Here is a 21,121-nt window from a genome sequence, read left to right as displayed (position 1 = left end):
GCAAATATGAATCGATAATCATCCATGTCACACGAATGTGCCTAATCTTCCACCCTTAGAGGTTTCCACAGAATCAGAGGTAGTTATTGCAAGTATTTCAGAACTGCATGCCACCTAGTTTTACCAGAACAGCTTGTTTGCTCTTGGCACGTGCACAGTAAAACAGATGTTTATCTGTCAGATGTATGTTTGAGGTGTCGAATGACACCATTAATATGTTCTGTGCACTAAATGTTGCGTTGAAACGTGTTGCTGTTTGACTGATTAGTTAAACATTAAACTGGTTGAAGTGGGTCATCCTTTTATCTCCAGTGAGCGGTGGAAGTGGAGAAGTTCCAAATTGTTCTAAACATCAAAGAGTTTCTTTTTAAAAAGATTTAGGTAATTTAGATCTTTTCAAAAGATTTTGGTGTTAATTTGTCGCAACAACGGCCCTCAGTTTCTGCTTAGTTCTACAAGAAACAGTAATTCTGTTTGTTTTTGCTTTTTATATAGAAAACTGTTTGCTTACTCTCTAACAGAAATCGGGGAAGCCATGACATCAGATTGGAGTGTTTTTCATTTTTTAACAAATATATCTTTTACCGTCATTGAGCAAAATACACAAAAATACTATCATTTAATAACTTCCATTTGCTCAACACTTGTAGCATACCAAGCGTAATCCTGTAGTTATTTGGACGCAGACTTCAGCAAAGAATAATACGGTGTATGTTAACCATAACAAATTAGCCGCAATTTACTCAACAATCACTACCCGGCCATTAAGTGCAACCCCAATCCGCTACTTAAAAGGAGCAGGGCCATTTTTTCGCCGGCCACCTTCACTTCAATTAACCAGAACCAACCGCAAAAGATTAGTTTTGAATTGTGTCGTGTAGAGGTGACCATTGAAAAATGAGCGGCGAACGCCCTTCACAAAGCACTTCGAGCGCTTTCGTTGTTCCGCTAATGGCGGGTTCCCATTGCTCTCTATTATGAGACTTCGTCAGTGTGGTGCTGGGTTTGACCACTTCGCTCAAAAACGACGGGTCTGACCCACTACTGGTTTACTGGAACGTAGTGACTGAGTGACAGCGGTCAGTGCTGGAATCTGTGGTTAAGTAATCATTTTGCAACAGATTGAATTATTATCACTTTTGTGGATTTGGCACTTGTTGTCGCTTATGAGGTAGATGATGCGTCACAACTTTAACTGCTGTTGTTTCAAGTTTGTTCAAGCTCAGTACTGCCTATACTTATATAGGGCCTAGATTTCAAACAGGTTGCAAACGATAAAACATGTGTTAATCACAGAACAGGCTCGTGGTTTCCATGATTGTTATTTGGTGCGTGCTTGAATGTTACAGGGCCGCTTATGTGATCAGTTCTTTTGCAGGAATATGTTGTAGGGACGTTGTTTTTAGTCAAATTGTTTTTACCGAGTGAATCTCAGCCCTGAGGCGTCGTCTGAAGATTGCAAAAGGCGCCAGAATGGAATTCAACAAACTGCGCGGCTTCTGGAAGTCCAACACAGACAAATTGGAAAAGTTGAACAACCAGACAGAGAACAACGCACACAAGCGCATTCCCTCCAACGCCAACTCCAATAACAACAGCAGCGCCAACAGAAATCGGTCAGCCGTGAAAGGTGGGCATTACTTGAGTATAGTTTCAGCAGCGTTGTGTTAAATGCTCTTTAAACATCTATAATGTACGGAAATAGGCCAACACCTTTGTAACACGTGTGCTATGTGCATTATATCAGCATTCCCATTTGTGTTCTTTTTGTGTCCATAGTGAACTACATGTTCAAATCAAGTGTGTAGATAAAAGCCTTTAGTTTGAATTAAGTGGGTAAAATTAAACACGCTCATACAATATAATTAAACATGGTGTTGAAAGTATATTTGTCGTGGGCCAGTAGTGATTGTGTTACCAGGAAAAGTAGCGCAGTTTTTATTAATAACCACAGTAGACATTTTAATCAATACGATGTATCGCGCTACTGGGTAGTGATATTTTTCCGTATTTTTATCGCGTGTCGCTATCGCCGGATTTACGAAGAAAAGGCGAAACTCCCCCTCAAACAGCATTACAATCACTCTATTGTGACCTCACACTTGATTGACAGGTCGCGCTAAGGCGATATTGAGTTGATGTGATTGTTTGTGTCTTGTGACCATCAACGGGTGGCCTACAATAAATGGAACGATTTATATTGAGGAGATTTAATCGATGTTTTTAAACCATGACCATATAAATGGTTTGATTTGATTCCACGCGTTGAATTTGCACAAACCAGGGTCTGTTCTGGAGTGTTACAGAAAGGATTTACCTTGTTGTTGTGTTACCTACGTTTTTCCCCATTATTTTTACCACCTGCTTTGATTTTGTGTGGTTTCTGTGACCGCTTAATATCCGAGAGCAAACAGTGAATTAAAAAAAGGAGTTTCGGCAAGCGAATACATAACATCCAGGACCTGCAACAAACATGTAAAAGTTTTGACCGCGTGGTAATCGTTCCTTTAATCGTTCGATAACCTCTTCCACCATCAAAGCCACCCGATACACTGTAATCACACACCCCTTGTGTAATTGCCGCTAATTTTCGATTTCATCATTGATTTTCGTGAAGCTGAACACGTGGAAGGGAATTACAGACCTACGTTTTCCAACACGTAAGTTTCAATCGATCACCAAACGTTATTCTGGGTTAGTGAACGTTCCCCAATTTAAGCCTTGTGGTTAGGCGGTAGAATTTTCGTCAACTTGATCATTGCAATGATGGTTCCTGTTAAAATTAGTTTCATTTCCTTAATTGACTTGCCGTATTTGGTATCGGTCGATCCTGATATAATTTTGTTTTTGTGCAATTACGATCGGTTCTATTTATACACCTGAGCCACATGTTAAAGTTTCTACATGTTGTTCGAGAATTTCATAAAAAAAACGTTTGTGAATGGAAATTGTTCGTTACTGCATAGTGTTTGGCCTGTGTAGGTGTATTAAAATACCCTGAAACGCTATCTTTGTTTTGCTAATTATTTCACCATTGGTTTTGTTTGGTACGAAAAACCAATTACCCAAATACACAAAATTGCATCAAGCCCCTTTCGTGCCTCACAAATCACGTCACAAGACTAGTTTTTATATTGCCACAGAGCCATTCCTGGCCGCTTTAATGCAGTTCTTAAGGACGAGGAAATGTCGAAGGTTATCGAGTGTGCTCGTGTCAGGTCAATGGACGAGTTGACCTTTGATGTTCGGTTTGATTTGGCTCGTTATAGAAACCGGAGATCGATGGATTTTTCGGGATCTTCGAATTCTCATGCACGATGCATGGGCCGTGATTTTTGCAGGACCTTGTGCTGTGATTCGGACTTGCAATGGTATTGACTGCAAGTTCGTGTAGTTTTAAAGTTGGAATGTCATGACTTATACCGAGATACACTTTTCCGACTGCATGGAACAATATATGTATACTGTATATCTTTGTCACATATTTCTACATACAAAATTGTGTTTTTTTTTGTTGTTTTTTCTTGTTTGGTTCACTTTTTATATTTGAGTATCAAGACTTTTACCCGTTATACGCTTCATTGGCTAAAGGAAACGATACAGTATATCTTTATCTCACATTTCCTTAACGATACGAATAACTGATTTTGACAACATTGGAAATACATAGTGTATCCCACTGCAATGCGACTCCTCAGGTACAGAATTCTGTACCCCAGGAAACGGGTAACGACGCAATTTTGACCGAACAAGGTATGACGTCATTTTGTCGAAATATATCCTCGCATTCCGAGAAGTGCGACTGAAACAGGAAGCGAGTTCTTTGCCGCACCATCGATCCGCGCATATCTTTTACACTGCCGTGCTTTCATCTCCGCCCTCCTGTATCCGTTCTTTTAAACCATTGTCAAGTCGTAGGTTAGTGTAACCAGTCCAATATTGCAAGTGATGGGATTTGTGTCTGTTATGCTTGATTTTTGTCGTAAACAATATTTGTACCTTTCAGCGAACTACATACGCAAAGGCGTTTTTTTTTTCTTAGTCACTCTGACTACTCTACTGTTGTTTTTAATGCTTGTTGAAACTGAAATATATGTATTCTTAGGGTGTCTTGGGTGATTTTGCATGTACCTAGGTTAGTCCTAGAAATCACTATTTATATGTATCAGGCGTATACACACATGGAAATGTATATACCTAATGAGGTTCTGGTGCAGCGCTAGTTTTGAACGATTCCAAATTTTTTCTTTTGTAAATCATTCCGCAGTATCAACTTTGTGTGTGCTGAGTTGTCTCATACGATAACATGGGTTTGCACCAAAACACGACCCATTGCATCAAATGTTCGTCGTCACGCTTACACGGTTGGTGTCGCAAACGTCCAGGGAGCCGTAAAATGACACAAAGGGGAGTAATTGTCGAATTTCGTGGCAATTTCTAGAGCCGCCGTGAAATTTCAAGATCATCCCAATGTCCGTTGCCATTGTTGTCCAGTCGAAGGAATGAGAAGTTGTTGAGCAGAAAATGCTGTGGTTGTGGTTGCTCCTATAACTTGCATTGTGTAAGGCTGTTCAAAGTTTCATGTACTGTTGTGTATCCTTTGTAACTTTATGAGTAGATTTAAGATTGTGGATTTAAAGTCGGTTGTTGTTTTAATAAGTCTTGCAATGTGAACGGAACTAGCAAGGTTGGCTGTCTGAGAACATGTTGAGTATTGTGGGCCTTCGAAAGCTGAAACACTTGAAGAAAGGTTTGTAACTTGTCGTATTACACACAGCTAACTGTTGCTTTTCATCTTTTTTGCAGTCTAGACTGTTATATCACTGACCTTTGCTGCCTCGAATTTTGGTTTATTTTGGCTTATATCTAAATAGAGAAAAGTTTCTATGCGCTTGTATGTTTGTTGTTGGATTTAGTGGGTTATGGTTCTGTTCCAAACGTCTACAAGTACTGTTACGGGCGCGTGACTAAATAACCCTTATGATTTTCTGGGTATTCTTGCCACAACATGTTTAATGTATATGTACGTAGCAGTTTTTGTGCTTCGATAAAAACGATTCGATTTGTTTTGATACAAATTTCAATGTAGAGTGTGTCGTCACTGCTACGTTTATAACCACTGATCCGTTACAGGAGCGGGCCACCTCGAAGCCCTAGACGAAATACGGCCGGAAGTGACGTCGGAAGGATATGGTCTACGTACTCCTTACGGGACACACCTAAACTTGGATTTCGTCAAGTACTGCGAGGAACTCAGTAAGTCAAAACAAATTAGGAGTCGCTGTCAACTTTCACCAGTTGTGTGTTTACAAATAGCCTTTGAAATTTTCTGCCGCTTAAATTCAGGTTTTATCATAAAAATACTTACCCTCTGACGATTTACAGCATAAATCATGACTGTATGTAGCGAAATTGGAAACGCCATACAAATTACGCAACGTCCTTTGGTATATTTACCAAAAAAGCATTATTGTGCAATGGTGTAGTGTAGTGTAGTGTAGCCACAGTAGTACTGCGCAATATGAATTTCAGTGTGCCATGATACCTTGCTCACATTTCAAGTACCAGCAATTTTCATAAACTTCCATACAACTGTTGTCGATCAAGGGCGCTCGATTTCGAGTTTAAAGTCCCCTTTTCAAAGGGTTCAACCACTTTGTGGTGTAGGAGACTTGTTGTTAGATCGAGCTTTAACTCGTAAGCGTATTGTTGCTGCGGCTAAAACGGGCAAAAGGATCCGCAAATGACTATTTGGAACCAATGTCGTTTATGCGAAAGTACGTTTGGGTTGTGGAAGAAAAATCAAACAGTCGGTATTTTTCTACAGAGTCCGGGCAAAATTTTAAGAGGACGTCGTCTTTGCGAAAGCCGAGATCGCGCACGACTTCCACTACAAGCAATACTCCACACTTTCAGCAAATACAAGCAAGGTGAGAATAAAACATTAACATATTTACGGTATGTGTTTATTAGCGCTTTACTATGCAGGGTAATGACTTGGTTTAAGTCTTAACATCTGAAAACGTAACATTCCTAAGATTCGCATTGCAAATAAGCTGGTTGTCATGCAACAAAACGTTTCTAAGATGTTTTTCTGTAAATCGATTACCGGTAATCGCAATGATCCCTAGTGCTAAGTGTTTCTGTAAAACATGTAGTGGAACAATTGCTTGGACCCTTGCATATATCGATTGTGAACGTCGTGGCTAATTACTGACCTCAGAACACCGCCCAGTGTAAACATTATTAACACGGGACATAATGAACAATTAACTCACAGCGTTGTTGCGGTAATTGCGTGAGCTCGTGATTCGATTTTAACAAATGATATCCGCGTTAATTCGCACGTGCAGGCCTAATTGCAAATGTTTTGTAAGCCTAAGTTCTGTATTAGTGGCTATTTTTTCTGTAGCAATCTTTAAGTGTTTTTTTTACCATCGTTTCAGACTGGCCGGCGGCCCATCCAATGAGAGCTTGGATTCACTCGCGAGCGATGGGACATGTGACGGGTTACGCTCCAGTGCACACGCCGAAAATACGTTGATGGAAACAAGGAGAAGATTGGAGGCTTTCAGGTGACATATTATGAAGAACATGTAGTTGTGTTTCGGGCCTAATATCTTGTGTTAGAGTTTTGTGCCAAGTCCTGTGCTCATATTCGTGTCACAGTGTTTTTACAACTTCGATTGTTATTCGACACAAACTCATTTAACCCAATGCTGTGTCATTATGGCTTTATCTATGCAAAACTTAGGATTGGATACTTTTGCCTAAAAAAAACTGTTCCCAAATGGCTTGCTGTTGACATTCTGTTTTTGTTTTTATTGTTTTGAATTAAACACAAACACATAAATGTGGCAGAACCCAACGACGACTAACAATGGATCATTTGACATAAAAATCAAACCATTCTGCAAATTTAGCCGGGCCGAATTATTGGTATTGTAAAAAGTATACACTGGTCATATTTGAAGTTCGCAAAAGCTCTACTCCGAATGTCACTACACCGCACAAAAGACTTGGCGATTGACACAAGACCCAATTGAGTCAGCAGTCTGTCTCAAACCAACATCATAATATCCATAAACTGGCTGTGCACACAAACGATGCCAACGTTACATCCAATACATCGGTGACGACTGACAGGGAGCACACGACCTTTGAAAATCATAAGCTGTAACGCACAATAGTTCGTGTGCGATACTGAGGGCCGTAATTTACGGCTGGATCGACTTGAAAGGTTGATTTTGTTGGACAAAAAGCATTACGTAACGTTTGTTTTGTAGGTCTTGTTTGATTTGCTAAGCAATAGCACAGGCTGTTTTTGTAGTCATGCCGTTTGTCGGCAACTTCTGAGCTTTACAACACCAACGCATTATATTTTTGAGCCCTCAATGCACAAAATATATTGTTACTTTGATACTTCACACAAACAAACTACGTCGAAAGGCAGTGATTGTGATGTGATAAGTACGAACACACTTCATTTACATATGAACACGTAAATTCAGCTGTTTCTACCGTTCCAATTCAGACTTTCTCAGCCGTTCATTCAATTTAAACAACACGTTATTCTGGCGTGTTTGTTCGCAATGGTGAGTCATGGTTTGTCAGTATTTGATACAAATTTAATAAAAGCTAGTATAACCACACATCAAACCCCGGTCACAAATTGCCTTTGGTATTGGAACCCGAAAATTCCTCTTATAAACGTTGAAACATAAGGACCAATAATAAGGAGTGGATAATATATAAGTCGGAACTTAAACAACACAACGCGGACTGTTTTGTTTACAGTATCTGCTGGTCATTATGAAAAATCTTAGCAATAAGCGGCAACGCAACGCCGCATTTTTGCAAACGCTCTGTGGCCAATCGCTTTGGTCAACAACGAATTAATCTAATGCCATCATCAATGACCTCTCTTTAATTTCCTGTTACTCCTCTTCGTCGCTGATTCGCTATATTTAGACGCCAGTTGAATTTGTTGTGTCATAGTTCAGTCGGTAGCGGTTGCCCGGTAATGTTGGTAAGCAAGTGGTGGAGTTTAAGCTATTAAAAAGGCGTGTACTGATGCATATTTGACATAACTCTCGTTTGAATGGATTTTTTTCACGTATGCGTGGTAGATTCACTGCGTTGTAGGAATTTTCATAATTGCAGACATAACCTTTCCAGGCGATATGGCTCCAAAACCCCAAACTTCAAAGCTAGTTGACAGTTTAACGATACGATGCGATTTTTTACCTATATTTAGGGGACGAAATTTAGCTATCAGCTGTAGAATCTCAAGCTTGTCTCAGTGTTGCAGAGGGAGAAATCCTGATTTTGAAATGGATTCTCATGAATGAGCAAATTTCCGATAATGTATACTGCGCTGCAATATCAGACCAGCCTGTGTTGCAGGACGCTACGTCCTGTTGGATCGGATGCGAGAATAAGGCTTATGGGGTTTTGTCTGGAGGAAATTCGCTCGTGAACTTGTAACAAACTTCAGTCTCGCGAGCACTTCCTTGTGCGATATTAAAGTGCGTCACAAATATACTTCTGTGACGTCACGGTGTGGAATTCCCACCAGTTACCAAATATTCCTAAACGAAACAGACAAATATACCAGACGATGCGAGGTCAAACAAAAAATATTAAGGCTTTTGAGGCCCATGTACGTGATGAATTCAGCCTGTGTTTATGAACATACAAACAGCTAAAGTGTTTTGCGTAACGTTATTCCTATGAATTTAACTACCCGATGGTCTTAGAAGAAAACGACGGAAGAGTTTAACAACAACCTAACCACTAACATTCGAAATCAACTTACTCAACTTTCAAACTTGTCTAGATCTTGACAAGAGTTTCAAAAAACCTTTGGTGCAGAGAGTAAACAGTTATTTTATTCTCACGCATCGCAACTTTCCAACTGCGCTCGTGTCCCTCCATAATTATCCGATAAACAAATGCTTGTGTTTGTACATCAGATCGCCGATATCGAGCAAAGAAACGCGATAACGATAATCGGATTCCGTTAATCGTAGGGGACGATTTCGATCCTCGAGCGCCGATACGTAGGTTTCGGTTTGCAAAAACCAGATGGTGTTTATTTCGTTCTGATTGCTGTCGTTTGGTTTTGATTGGTTGGAAGCGTGTTTCCATGGGAACCCCGCATAAATATCACGGTCTCGGTTGCTTAATTTAAATCAGGAGGTCCCAATCTTTTTGTTGTCTATATACCACTTTATTTTGTTTGTACGTTGGGTTGGGGACTTCTTCTATAAGCAATAAGACATACTTTTTCTTATCATATGTTGAAGAAATTCGGCACCCGTTGTGGCAACCTAGTATTTTTCCTTTGTGATAAATTGTGGCTCGCCCAAATTATTGGCTTTCGTTTCTGAAGAAATTATATATAAAGTGTCAGAAAAAACGCCGCCAAAGCATAACTACGGTCGCGAAGTGGAAGCCCGAAAATCGCTTACAATTATCTCACATTCTTCTTCTTTTGTTGATGTTGCTGCTGCGCCTGAAAACGCAATTGTTGCCAAGAACAAGTGTGAATGGTGGAACAAAAACAAACTCGTTCACAGCGCGAAAGGGAAGCAATCACTTCGCGCCTTCCAGGTCACCTGAGGCAACACGCACCTTTCAGCACTTCAGGCTGCAACATAATGCAAAGAAGGGACACAGCGTGGTCGTGCGTGCCAATTACTAGCCGGTGATAATCCACAAAGCACGCTATCTGGCAAGGTGACGATAGCAGAGTGGTATCAAACGCGGTTGCTGGGCGTTCTGTCGTGTTGTTTCTTCGCCAATGGGGTGGACAGTACGATTTCAGGTGCGCTTGTTCTTCAAAGTAGAGTGCCGTGGGGTTGATAAGGGACTCGTCTGCTTGTTGTGTTATACAGACGTTTGATGTCGTGTCAATGTAAGCGTTGGAAGCTCAAGCACTTGGAGGTTTTTTCGACACAGATTGCCCTTAGTTATATATAGCACAGAGCGAAGCACACCGTAGCAAAGTTGCAAGTACTCACATGGTATTTGCGTATCCAGTGCGCGGAGATGGGTTTGCATCCGAAGTACACGCACGCAGCGTTTGTCGTGAATATTTTGTGATAAAAGAATAGAGTGCATCAGATAGGAGTGTTGTGTATGCACGAGTATGCATTTTTAGCATATACATCGTAGCAACGAGGCCTTTCCGCCATTACGTAGTTTCCGGAGATTTTCCTGTGTGCTGGACGAAGCCAGTTCATTCGACCTTGTCAATGTTTGATTACAATAACAGTCCTAGATCACAGAAGCGCCATGGCTGCTCTGTGTGCATATGCTGCATTGGATCTAGTTTGACATACTACGCATCTGTTTTAAAACCTCTAGAATATGTTTTTTTAGATTCAGCGGTTACCATTATGTGTTGCTTGTTGTAATGTAACATTGCCAATGCCTAAATCTGCCAAGATGCCTTGCTGGTGCGTATATACCCTATAATTGTAATGGAATTGCAAACAAGGCTGGAACACGGCCACCCAATACATTTCAATGCGAATGCAAAATATAAACTATACATGCAAACATTTATGAGAAATATTTCTGTGAGAGGCGGTTGTAACACGTATATAGTTGTTTTGCAGCAACAAAGACAACGCAACGTAACCACTGTAAGGTCACATTGCGTTACGTCATAACCTTGTTGTCTTTTCAGGTCATTCCGCACGAAGCGCAACAAATCGTCTGACCATCCGCCGCAAGTGTCACACCACAACGGCTACAACAACGTAAGTAATTCTCTATGTGTGTCATTGCACTACATGATCTCATTCGTTTGTAATCTCAAGGCGTGAATCAAACTACCATATATGGAATAACGAGCAAGCCAAACGTAACCTAAATCCATTGCTACAGTTGTAAATTAGTTCGGCAAGTCGTATAGGTAACGCATGCGGCTTTTGCCTTTTCATTCAAAGCAACTATATCTATAATAACCATTGGGAGCTGCAGATAGGGTGAACACACTGTTTCGACCTGTAAGGTCTCACCAATGCAGCTGTTGACTGTGTCACTGTGCTTGCTTTTACACTAACGGGCACACAAACAGCTATATCTATTTATCGATGTTTCATGTAAATATATTTGTTTAGTCACAGTCACGTGGCACCACAAGCCCTGGGTCAACGAGTGGGGCTTTGACCCCAAGAAGTTTGGGAAGCATCTTGAGCGGGGGTCAGGTTACTCCCCAGCATCTCCAACTTGTCAGGGAGCAGATGACTGCGGCCCTGTCCAGGTTGAGGGAACTGGAGGATCAGGTAAGCTAGGTTCAGTTGATTTGAAGTAACAGCCCTTGGTAGACGGAAAATTTCATTTCGTGCTTGTACAAAAATATGTTTTTGAGTTGACGTTTCAACTCGTTCAAGTACACAAAAATGTTCACGAATTTTTCAGGCCAATATTTATCTTTAAAAAATGATGTCTGTTGTCTATTCAGGTGAAGACGATACCAGTGTTGCAAGTGAAAATATCCGTCCTGCAGCAAGAGAAGCAGCATCTTCTGGACGAGCTGCAGAAAACGGAAAATGGGAATTATTCGCATTTGTCACTCAATGGATACCAGCAAGACGGCGAGGGCCTGGGTAAGTCTTTACCAATCTTTTTCCAGGACACCCACGTTGGCGATCCTGCAACGCAGGTTTTTAGGGTATTTATAGTTTTTGTCTCATTAAATGGAAATATTTAAGAACAAGCTAAATGTTGATTGGTTTTCGGCGGGTTTTAACTAGTCTGGTATCTAATGATTAATGGTGGCTAAATAGTCACCAAGAAGTGGAAGTCTTGTTGGCTATTTAACTGACAAAATGGTTGTAAGTCGCACCATAGCTGCATTTATAAGACCTTAGGTCGAAACAATGGGCCTATCTGCAGCTTACTATTAGAAAAGCTAATTGTTGTTATTCTTTTGCAAAACTTCCAGCTTCACCAGAAACGAAGCACTCACCTCGAAAATCCCTCCTCTCCACTTCATCCAGTGGCATCTCGTCTTCCGCCTCCTCCCAATCCTCCCTCCCATCCCCGCGGAGCCCCCACACCCTTTCACCCCCCACCTTGCATCGCTCGGTTTCGAACGAACCCTCCCCGCGAACGAAAACCGGACCGCCCCTGCCACCGAAGCGCAAATACCGATCTCTAGCTGTGGGCGACACGGAATCAGTTTGGGATGTTGTTTGTTACTCGAAAGCCGAGAAGTCTTTTACGGATACTGCAGCGTCCTGTGACGACTTGAGGCCCGAAGTGGAGGCGTTTGGGGCCAACGTGGAACCATGTGACATTGACGCCGCTTTTGATATTTTTCCGCCTCCCCCTAAGCAGTACGAAAGTCGTTTTGCCAGCACTGAAAGTACAGCCACAGTCGACAGTTGCGCTCAAACCTATTTGGAAACCTTTGCCGCTGGAGTTCAAACGTCCGTTGTGGAGACAAATAGCGTGGGCTGCAGTAACGACGTGTTTTACGAGGTAAGCAGCCGTAAACGTTGCTCTTATTGGGGGTTACGATTGAACTTATTGGTGGTTCCGAGCGATTCAAATACTGTAGTACCTCCGATTTTGTCAATATTTGTTTGTGTTGATTGTGGATAGCAAGAGATGTTACATTTGGTAAAAAATAATTGTTCACATGTGGTTATAAATCAAAGAAGTGTATGATACTGTACAATGACTTTGTTCAGTTAAAACTGTTGGTGCCAAATATACCCTTTTCCGCATTTTCACTGCGTGAATTTGTTCCACTTTACGGTACGGGACGAAACTATAACACAATTAGTTGCCCGAAAACTCGTGCTTTTCCTTTGCTTCGTGAAGCAACCGAACTTTGTAAATCACCAGTATTTTCGTTTTATTTTACCAGATGTTGGATCGGTCCACCTTAACAATACAGCGCCAGTATTCAGATGCGAGCACGCTTGTTGCCCCAATTCGGGTTAAAACGACCGACAACTCGACGGCTACCTCTGACCTAATAGCCCTCGCAGAAGCTTGTGTGGGAAACCACAGCCAAACAACTTCAGTAGCGACCTCGCCAGTGGAGTGGCCAACAATGACCAAAGCAACCAGCTGCAACGACTTGATTGCTCTGTTCGACGCTGCGTGTGGGTTAGATTTTGTGAGGCAGTATGAAGACGCTTGCGTGGCGACCGATGTCCCGGATGTGAAAGAGATGCGTTCTGTTGGCTGTGAGGCAAGACCAAGGAAAGTGGAGTCAGCGGACAAAGCATCGGCCACTGACGTCACGACAGGGAGATGGTGTTGCTATGCCGACCAAAAGGACGTCGCTTGCGGCAGTGACGAAATATTCCAAGTATCCTGCGTTGCGACCAACACCGAACAAGTTAGCTATTCCGAGCAGGCTGTTAACACTGTCAGCGTTCCGGTTGAATCGGTGTCAGTTTCGGCGGACATTCAACCTCCCACCGCTGACGTCACCACCAACACGCCGTTTGTCGATACGTCAGACAAATGTACGGATTGCTTCGAAAATTTACCGATTTTGGTTTCCTCGTTTGCCAACACACGCGAGGTGGCGCTAGAGTCGAGCACAACTCAATACGATCCGGAGATATTTTCTTCCGAAGAACAGGAAATCGGGGTTGATGCCAGAGATGCTTCAACGGATACAGCGGACTTGTTGCATGAGCAGGTGTCGAGTTCGAAACAGATTGACAGCTACGTTGACAAGGTAAGAATTTAAAAGTTTGTGAACACGTGTTATACTTACACAATAATTACTTACTAAGTGTCTGGTCGCGATTGGCTGTTTGTTGTGTTGGTGGTCCGTTTGTATTCCTACATTCATTTAATACATGCGAGACCGTTTTGTTGATGGTGTTCGAAAAGATGTTCCTTGTTTTGAAAGCAATGCGCCTTTGGGCGAACAGTAAATGTCAATTGCATAGGTTGCGGCTTACCTTTTAAATGCTTTATCATTGTGGTTGCATTCGATACTTCTTTAAATAGCCTAATATGCACGTAGTATTATGTTCCGATGATAATGTCGTGGTTTTTGGCGGAGCGTCATGTCACATAACTTGGGATGCATTTTTCAACACGGCAACAACCCTTAATTGCCTTTTTTGGATTTCTGTGATGAATGAACTTTTTAATAGGATTTGCCCATTAGACCATAACTTAGTTGAGGCAAAAACGATGCTGATCTGATTCCATGCCTTTTTCAGGTTGAATCCCTCCTGGCTGAGCAGCAAAACCTTCTCGCAAAAAACTACGAAAACATCGCCGAGGTTTGGGACGAGACCGACGGAAAACCTGACTCAGAACAACAAGAATCGGATAAAATTTCACGCTTCGTTAACCCCGCCTTTCAAAGCAGCTCCCCCGCAACCGACGTCACGGACTCGGCAAATGTCCCGACCCAGTCACCCGCTATCCTGGCATCGCTCTCGTTGATGACGTCATCCACTGATGACGACAGCGAAGATGACGACAGCGACGTGGAGATGCAGCGGCCGACCCTTTTGCCATTGCCTTCTCCCGGTGAGTTTTTTTTTCAAAAAAGAGTTTTTTTTAAAGACGAAAATCCAAAGTTTTGAGTCGAACTTTTGTTTAGGTTTGGAAGGCGAACTGAAATCAATTATGAAAAAACCCGGAACTCCCGTGCGAGAGAAGAAGTTTCTTCGTTTTGCCGAGGGAGTTAAGACTGACGAGTAAGTAATAACATTCATTCGGTTTCACTCTGCAAAGAAATTTGAAAATATCACAACCTGTTTTATTAAAATATTCATCATTAAGTTTCCGAAAACCAATAAAATCTTCCAGCAAGAAAAGAAAAAAAAATAAATACTCACGTCGTCAATTTTCTTCAGGACCTCCAGTGAGGAGGAATCTTCCTCTGAAGAGGAGTCGGATGACGATAACGAGGAACTTACTTGCAGCAGCGACGACGAGGCCTCAGAAGAAGAAGAAGTTGAGTCGGAAGAAAACAAAAACATCCACATCAAAGTTGAGGAGGAGAACATCTCCGAGGCGAAACCTCAGTGGACATACAGCGATGAGTTTGTGAAGAAGACGAGTCCTGTGGAGCAGGAGCAGGAGGAGTTAGGTTCTTCCAAGGAGTTGAGCAACGTTGATTTTGGCGAGAGTAAAGTGACGTCATCCCTTCCATTACCCACGTTGCCACCACCTCAACTTAACAACACCAAGTGAGTTTGAACGCTAATATTCTACTGCAAGATATTTTACTGATAATTAATTACCACTGTGATAAAATATATGTTACAGAGGGCATTCATTTAAAAATAACAAAACATCCAACTTTGATTGAAAGAATATGTTGTTCTCACAATTCGCTTGTCCGAAATACTGGACTTAATCCTGCCCTGAAAGACTGTTTTTTTGCAATTTTCTTTTTTGTTGGCCATTTATTTTTTATTTTGTTGGCGACAAAGTGATTTGTTTCGGTAAATTTGGGCAACTTTATGTGCTGCATGTTTGTTAAATGGATTATTATTACGCAGATACCAGTTTACGTCGGAAGTGCTCGATGCTTGCGACGTGTTGGAGAAACATCTTCGAAACCCAAAATCCGTAGAACGAAATGAATTGGTGAGTGTTTCGAGTTTCTGGAATGAGCACTTGCACCGTACTGCTGTGTTTAAACTGTCTTCGAGCATCTGTTGTATCCAGTGCAATTAAATTTGGCCGCTAACATAAACATTTTCGAGATGTATTAAAATGTTTTGACATTTTAACGCCTTTTTTTGTTTTACCGTTCTTGTTTTGTTTTTGTTGTGTGTATATTTAACATAAAGAAACTCACAAAACTGAACATGTAAATGTTTGGAACTACTGCAGCACAATAGTCACAAATTTATTTTCTGATTTTTATTTATGTTTTTTATACAGTTTAACATTTTTTTATTGCGCAATATGATTGTTTTTACATCATAGAACTGACAATACCCATATAGGGTGAAATATATACCCCTTCATCTCACCGGGCGGATTTTGCTTTTATCAAGTCCTTCTTTAAGTGTACTTAATAAATACATTTTTCATTCAGACTTCCGCAACTTTGCTGGTCCAGGAAGAGTGGTTTCGTGTGGCCGCCTGCTGTGATTCCTCGAAAAAAAACCTCGATGATTTCGTCACCGATCTTGCTGACACCTCGCTTCCAGTGCTGCGGAAGGTGGTGAACATGACGGACGGAAGCGTGAGTTGAATTCTTGGAATTTATTTTTTTGATCAATCCACTTTTTTGCGGCTTCCTTTTATGAGCGAAACAGCGCTCAAATGTTGAGTGTGTACATTTTTCTACAAACGTATAAGAACCAAAATAGCCACAATAATCATTGAGCTGATTTCGACCCGAAAGGCCTCATCAGTGCAGCTGGTTAGTGTAGCCCTGAACTAGCTGGTAAACTAACCAGGTCCAGAACTTTTCACAACGAAAAGATTTTTGATAACTACTAGTGTGGCTACAGTTACACAGCGAGCTAATTGCAAAAAGGCTGAGTTGTTCATGTTCATTTTTGGAAACACTTTTGTGGTAAAACGGTCTCTACTTTTTTCTAGGGAAACACTGTTTTGCATTACTCCATTTCACACGGCAAGATGGATATCGTTGAACTGTTGCTGGGAATCGATGAGTTGAACGTAAACAAGGCAAACCAAGCCGGTTACACAGCTTCAATGCTGGCTGCTCTTTGCGAAATACGTAGCGACGAAGATGCCAAAATCATTAAAGTCCTATTCGAGGTACACGAAATATTAATCCAGTTATGTTTGGTCACCTTATCTGTAAAATAAGTTAACAATATATGTGCAAAAAAGCCATAATATTGGAAAGCTGCAGACAGGGTGTGTACACGCACTGTTTCGACCTGTAAGGTCTCATCAGTGCAACTGTTGAAATGGCACTGTGCTAGCTTTTACACCAGCAGGCACACTAATTTCCACAAAGTGGAAAGTTAGCAATGTTTATGGAATATTTGATAACATAGACGTTTTGGGTTTGGTTAACTATAAGCGAGACAGTGAGCTTTTTGCAAAACTCCTGTTTTCTTAAAATCATTGAAGTAATGTTGTTGCCTCCAGCCACGAAACGTCTTTCAATCTTTCAAACCATTAAACCATTGTTTTGGCCTCACAACAAACACAAACTAACCCCCCACTTCTGTGTAGAAATCGGACATCAACTGTCACGCTAAGGAAGCGGGCCAAACTGCGCTGATGTTGGCAGTCAGTCATGGCCGATTGCGGACGTCGCAGTTACTAATCTCATCCGGGGCAGAAGTGAATGCGAGGGACGACGACGGCTCTACCGCCCTCATGTGTGCGGCTGAACATAACCAGTTGGAAATAGTGAAGCTGCTTCTGGCACAGCAGACTTGCGACGCCACCTTGGCCGACAATGTGAGTCACTTTGTGATGTGCAGAGAGCAAAAATGTTTCTCCTGTTATGCTGTTCAAGAAAGGAATTTTCTTAACAAGGGTTATTGTTTAGGATGGCAGCACCGCGCTTTCGATAGCCATGGAAGCCGGAAGGAAAGACATCTCCATTTTGCTCTACGCGCACGCCAACTTTAAATCAGTTTCGGTAAGTTGCAAGGAAAAAAGACAAATATAAACCTTACTACTGCATGGGAAGTTCTTGGAGATATTCTTAATTCAGGTGGCACTTTTAAAAACACATTTCCTTGATAAATGGTTGTACTTCGGATTATCGGTAACTCTGTTTTAGCTTTATTGTTACATATTTATGCCTTAAATGCAGCCAACCAAGCAACTTAACAGGTATTTAGTGATGATAAAATCATGACGTTGGCAATAATAGAAGTGCAATTTTGTTAAAGATGAACTCAGTCAAGTTGAATGCCTTTTCTGTCAAACATGTTTGTTGCTTGACCATGTAACATGTTACTAAAACCTGCATGGGTCGACTAACCACCAAACAACACTTAATACAAATCCAAACGCCTGCTTGTCTCCTGCATGTGTTTAACCTTCGGGCTCCTTTTCATGTTTTTAATATTTCCTTCACAGCAGAAACTCCCACGACCGAGGCTCAAATGTGCAAGTATGATTCCAAGGTAACTGTGCTTACTGGCTTTAGGCATATGGGTTAAACTGTTTGGCTGTGCGCTGCTGCTAAAGCCATTGTTGTATAAAATGAGGAGGCTTGTATCATGTTAACAACGAAGTCGCGTTTAAAGCATTTCATCAAAATAAGACTGCAACTTAGCCTATGTGATTATTTAATGCATACAGTGCTTATATAAGCTGATCGTAACCGGGACAGTATTACAAGACGCTTTGGCATTTTCCAACAACCATCATCATATTATAACTACCACCACTAATTCAAACGTGCATGTTGAAAATTGTATGAAAACCATCACAATTTTCTGCACCACACCAACCCAACTGCATGGAATCCTGTACATGTATCACATTGTAATAACTTACGCACAATGGACCCAAATGACGAAGATCGCCATTTGATACTTGTGCAATACTTATGTCCAATATTTTAGTATACTTTATGACAGATATGACCTTCAATTAAATACCTTCAAAAATCGCATAGAAATTGTATTTTTTTATGTGACGTCGCAAAAGAAAAAGAGTTTGAGAACCCCTATGTTTGAAATACACGAGCAATTGGCATTGCGTGCAACATTCCTTATTAGAAAATATTTGAACACTTGTTTTGAATATCATGCATTATTAGCCTATTTAATTAAGCACGACCAGGCAAATATAATGAAATAGAAAAAATTCAAATGTTTGTTTGTTCAACTAAACGTACGATTTTCCACAGCCCAGTACAGAATCAAGTAAAGTCTTGACGACAATCTGAAGAAGGCACTCGCTGCTCGCTTTTCCCAAAATATAGTTCCACTGCTGGCTGGTTGGAACTTTTCCGCTCCACAAATTTTTTTTATCCTTACTTTAGCACTGCTCATGCATTTCTTATTGTGTTTTATCTCTGTACATTGTGTGTATTCGCACCGGACACATGCGCTTGTCTGATACATACAGCGGTTTCTATATTATATTTCAATACTTGCGCCTTTATCGTGTACTGACCTCTTGGCGCTGCTGGGGTTTACCCTTCGTAAAGTGACGTCATTCTTTTTACGCGGCGGTGCTTTTATTGCATTCGCCGCTTGCTCCGTGCCAACTGTAATTTTTGCAATAAAACTGGGATGGTGTCTATAGGCTGGACAATTTCTGTTTTGTTGCATGCACGCAGGACAGATTGTTTGTTGTTGGTAGAACATAAAGCACCTAAAGTGACGTACCACGCACGTATTTAGGCTCACTTTGATCACAACGTTTAGGTCTCCTTTTGAACTACACATCAAATCGTTTTTTTTCGTAATCCACTCTGGAGCAGTTGTTGATGCCGGTGCACGTTCTTCTGCGGAGAAAACGAAATACTCTGCCTGAATTTGCCCTGCAGAAATTGTTTTTGTCAAATGTCAACAGCGCGGCACGAAATCAAATATAAGTTATATAATAATATATAAGGGAGCGTTAATCAGTGACTAAAGTTTTGACTTTGCGCTGTGGTATTTCCATTTTAGCTAAAAGCGAAAATTTATAAGCCTAATTTTGAATTCACGTCAGGCAGCTACTTTGACGTGCGCAGGAAATGCTTTTTTCTAAAATACTGCACCAGGGCTTTCACTTGATACAGTTCCTGGTTTTGGTTTCCTTGTTTGCAAAGTTAGTCTAGGTCCAATAGGGATGAGGTTTTCCCTGACATTTCGTATTTTTTCTGCAAAGAGATCAACGTTTACAGTTTAGGTAAATAAAAGAGTTTTTGTTGTGCAATGCCATATTTATTTGCATGTTGGTTTCATGTTTTTTGACATGATATTGTTTTGACATATTAACTCACTGCAGCAGCTAATACGTACAAATGCATATACAGGAATTATTTTATTTTGGAAAGTAATTTTTAATGATACAAGATAGGCCATTGAGGCATGAGAACATAACACAACTTTAAAGTTTGCAAAGTTCCAAATCGTTTGAAATCAAAGAAAACTTGTACCAAAATAACTTGCCAAGTAAATACTAAAGAAACATGGAGACAAGGATTCGTAGAGATCAATTAAGAGAATTGCTTGATGATAGACTGCACAAGTGCAAGTTCTGTGGCAAAGAGTTTAAGATAAAAGGCTCGTTCAAGACCCATGTTCGAATCCATACTGGGGAGAGACCTTATCACTGCAATATTTGTGAAAAGTCATTCATTACATCCAGCTCTCTAAAAAATCACAATAAAGTCCACAGTGGAATAAAACCATATCGGTGCAGTACTTGTGAAAAGTGTTTTGCAAGAAAATTTGCTATGAGAAATCATATGTTTCTTCACACTGGACTGAAACCCTTCAAATGCAGTGAGTGTGAAAAGGGATTTGCAACTAAAGAAGGCCTTGATTTGCACACGAGAATTCACAGAAACGAGAAGCCATACAAATGTGACATTTGTGAGAAAACTTTTGTTTCACTTTCCCAACAACGCAAGCATGTTCAAGTTCACAGTGATAGCAAGCCATTTCCATGTGAAATTTGTGAGAAGAAGTTTAAGTCTGTGGATCAAGTGAAAAGGCACCAACATGATGTCCACTTCAAACGGAAACCTCACAAATGTAACTTTTGTGGAAAAGCATTTGCAAGGTTGGAGGGTTGCAAAAGACATGCCCAGATTCATGACAAGGAAACCTATGTTTGAAAAAACTTAAATTATGTATATGCAAAAATGAGAACGTTTGCTTGGCTCACACAATTTCTTTTGTTTAATATTAAATCGTTTCGGATATTATACATACTGTTCCATTTTTCATACAACATTACCTTTTTTTATTGTTACGCATTATTGTATATTTTTTCCTCATGGGGGTCAGTTGTCAATGAATAGAAATCACAATATGTTAGAACAGGTGAAAATTTGTTCCACAACATTTTGTTAATCATGAAGTTTGAGCGACTAGTTACCATTTTTTCAAACGTGTGCTGTTGCAGCCAGTTTACATAGTGTCTTACTCTTGTGTCCAACTAGTACCACCACATAATAGTCAACTTATTGCACATGGCTTCAAGCAGATTAGAATTT

At 40.8% G+C, this 21,121-nt stretch overlaps 1 protein-coding gene across 3 annotated transcripts; it reads left to right on the top strand.

Annotated features, from left to right (window-relative positions):
- Positions 1-1,375: 1,375 nt before the first annotated feature.
- On the top strand, positions 1,376-19,214 carry LOC145891871 (uncharacterized). 3 transcript variants are annotated; one of them, XM_082981963.1, is made up of 19 exons: positions 1,376-1,630; positions 5,134-5,256; positions 5,828-5,930; positions 6,447-6,575; positions 10,697-10,769; positions 11,133-11,297; positions 11,477-11,621; positions 11,960-12,498; positions 12,890-13,717; positions 14,214-14,529; positions 14,603-14,699; positions 14,859-15,194; positions 15,510-15,597; positions 16,055-16,204; positions 16,567-16,749; positions 17,176-17,406; positions 17,498-17,590; positions 18,037-18,083; positions 18,815-19,214. In XM_082981963.1, exons 1-19 carry the CDS (start codon positions 1,474-1,476, stop codon positions 18,840-18,842), a joined length of 3,831 nt encoding a protein of 1,276 aa, XP_082838089.1. In that variant the 5' UTR covers positions 1,376-1,473; the 3' UTR covers positions 18,843-19,214. The 3 variants fall into 3 exon arrangements, with proteins under 3 accessions (XP_082838089.1, XP_082838090.1, XP_082838091.1); XM_082981964.1 differs by having other exon boundaries at positions 10,697-10,787; XM_082981965.1 differs by lacking the exon at positions 18,037-18,083.
- The last annotated feature ends 1,907 nt before the right edge of the window (positions 19,215-21,121 follow it).

Source organism: Ascidia mentula, chromosome 1, assembly GCF_947561715.1.
Source record: "Ascidia mentula chromosome 1, kaAscMent1.1, whole genome shotgun sequence".
Taxonomy (NCBI): Eukaryota; Metazoa; Chordata; class Ascidiacea; order Phlebobranchia; family Ascidiidae; genus Ascidia; species Ascidia mentula.
This window is presented reverse-complemented; position numbering and strand designations above follow the sequence as displayed.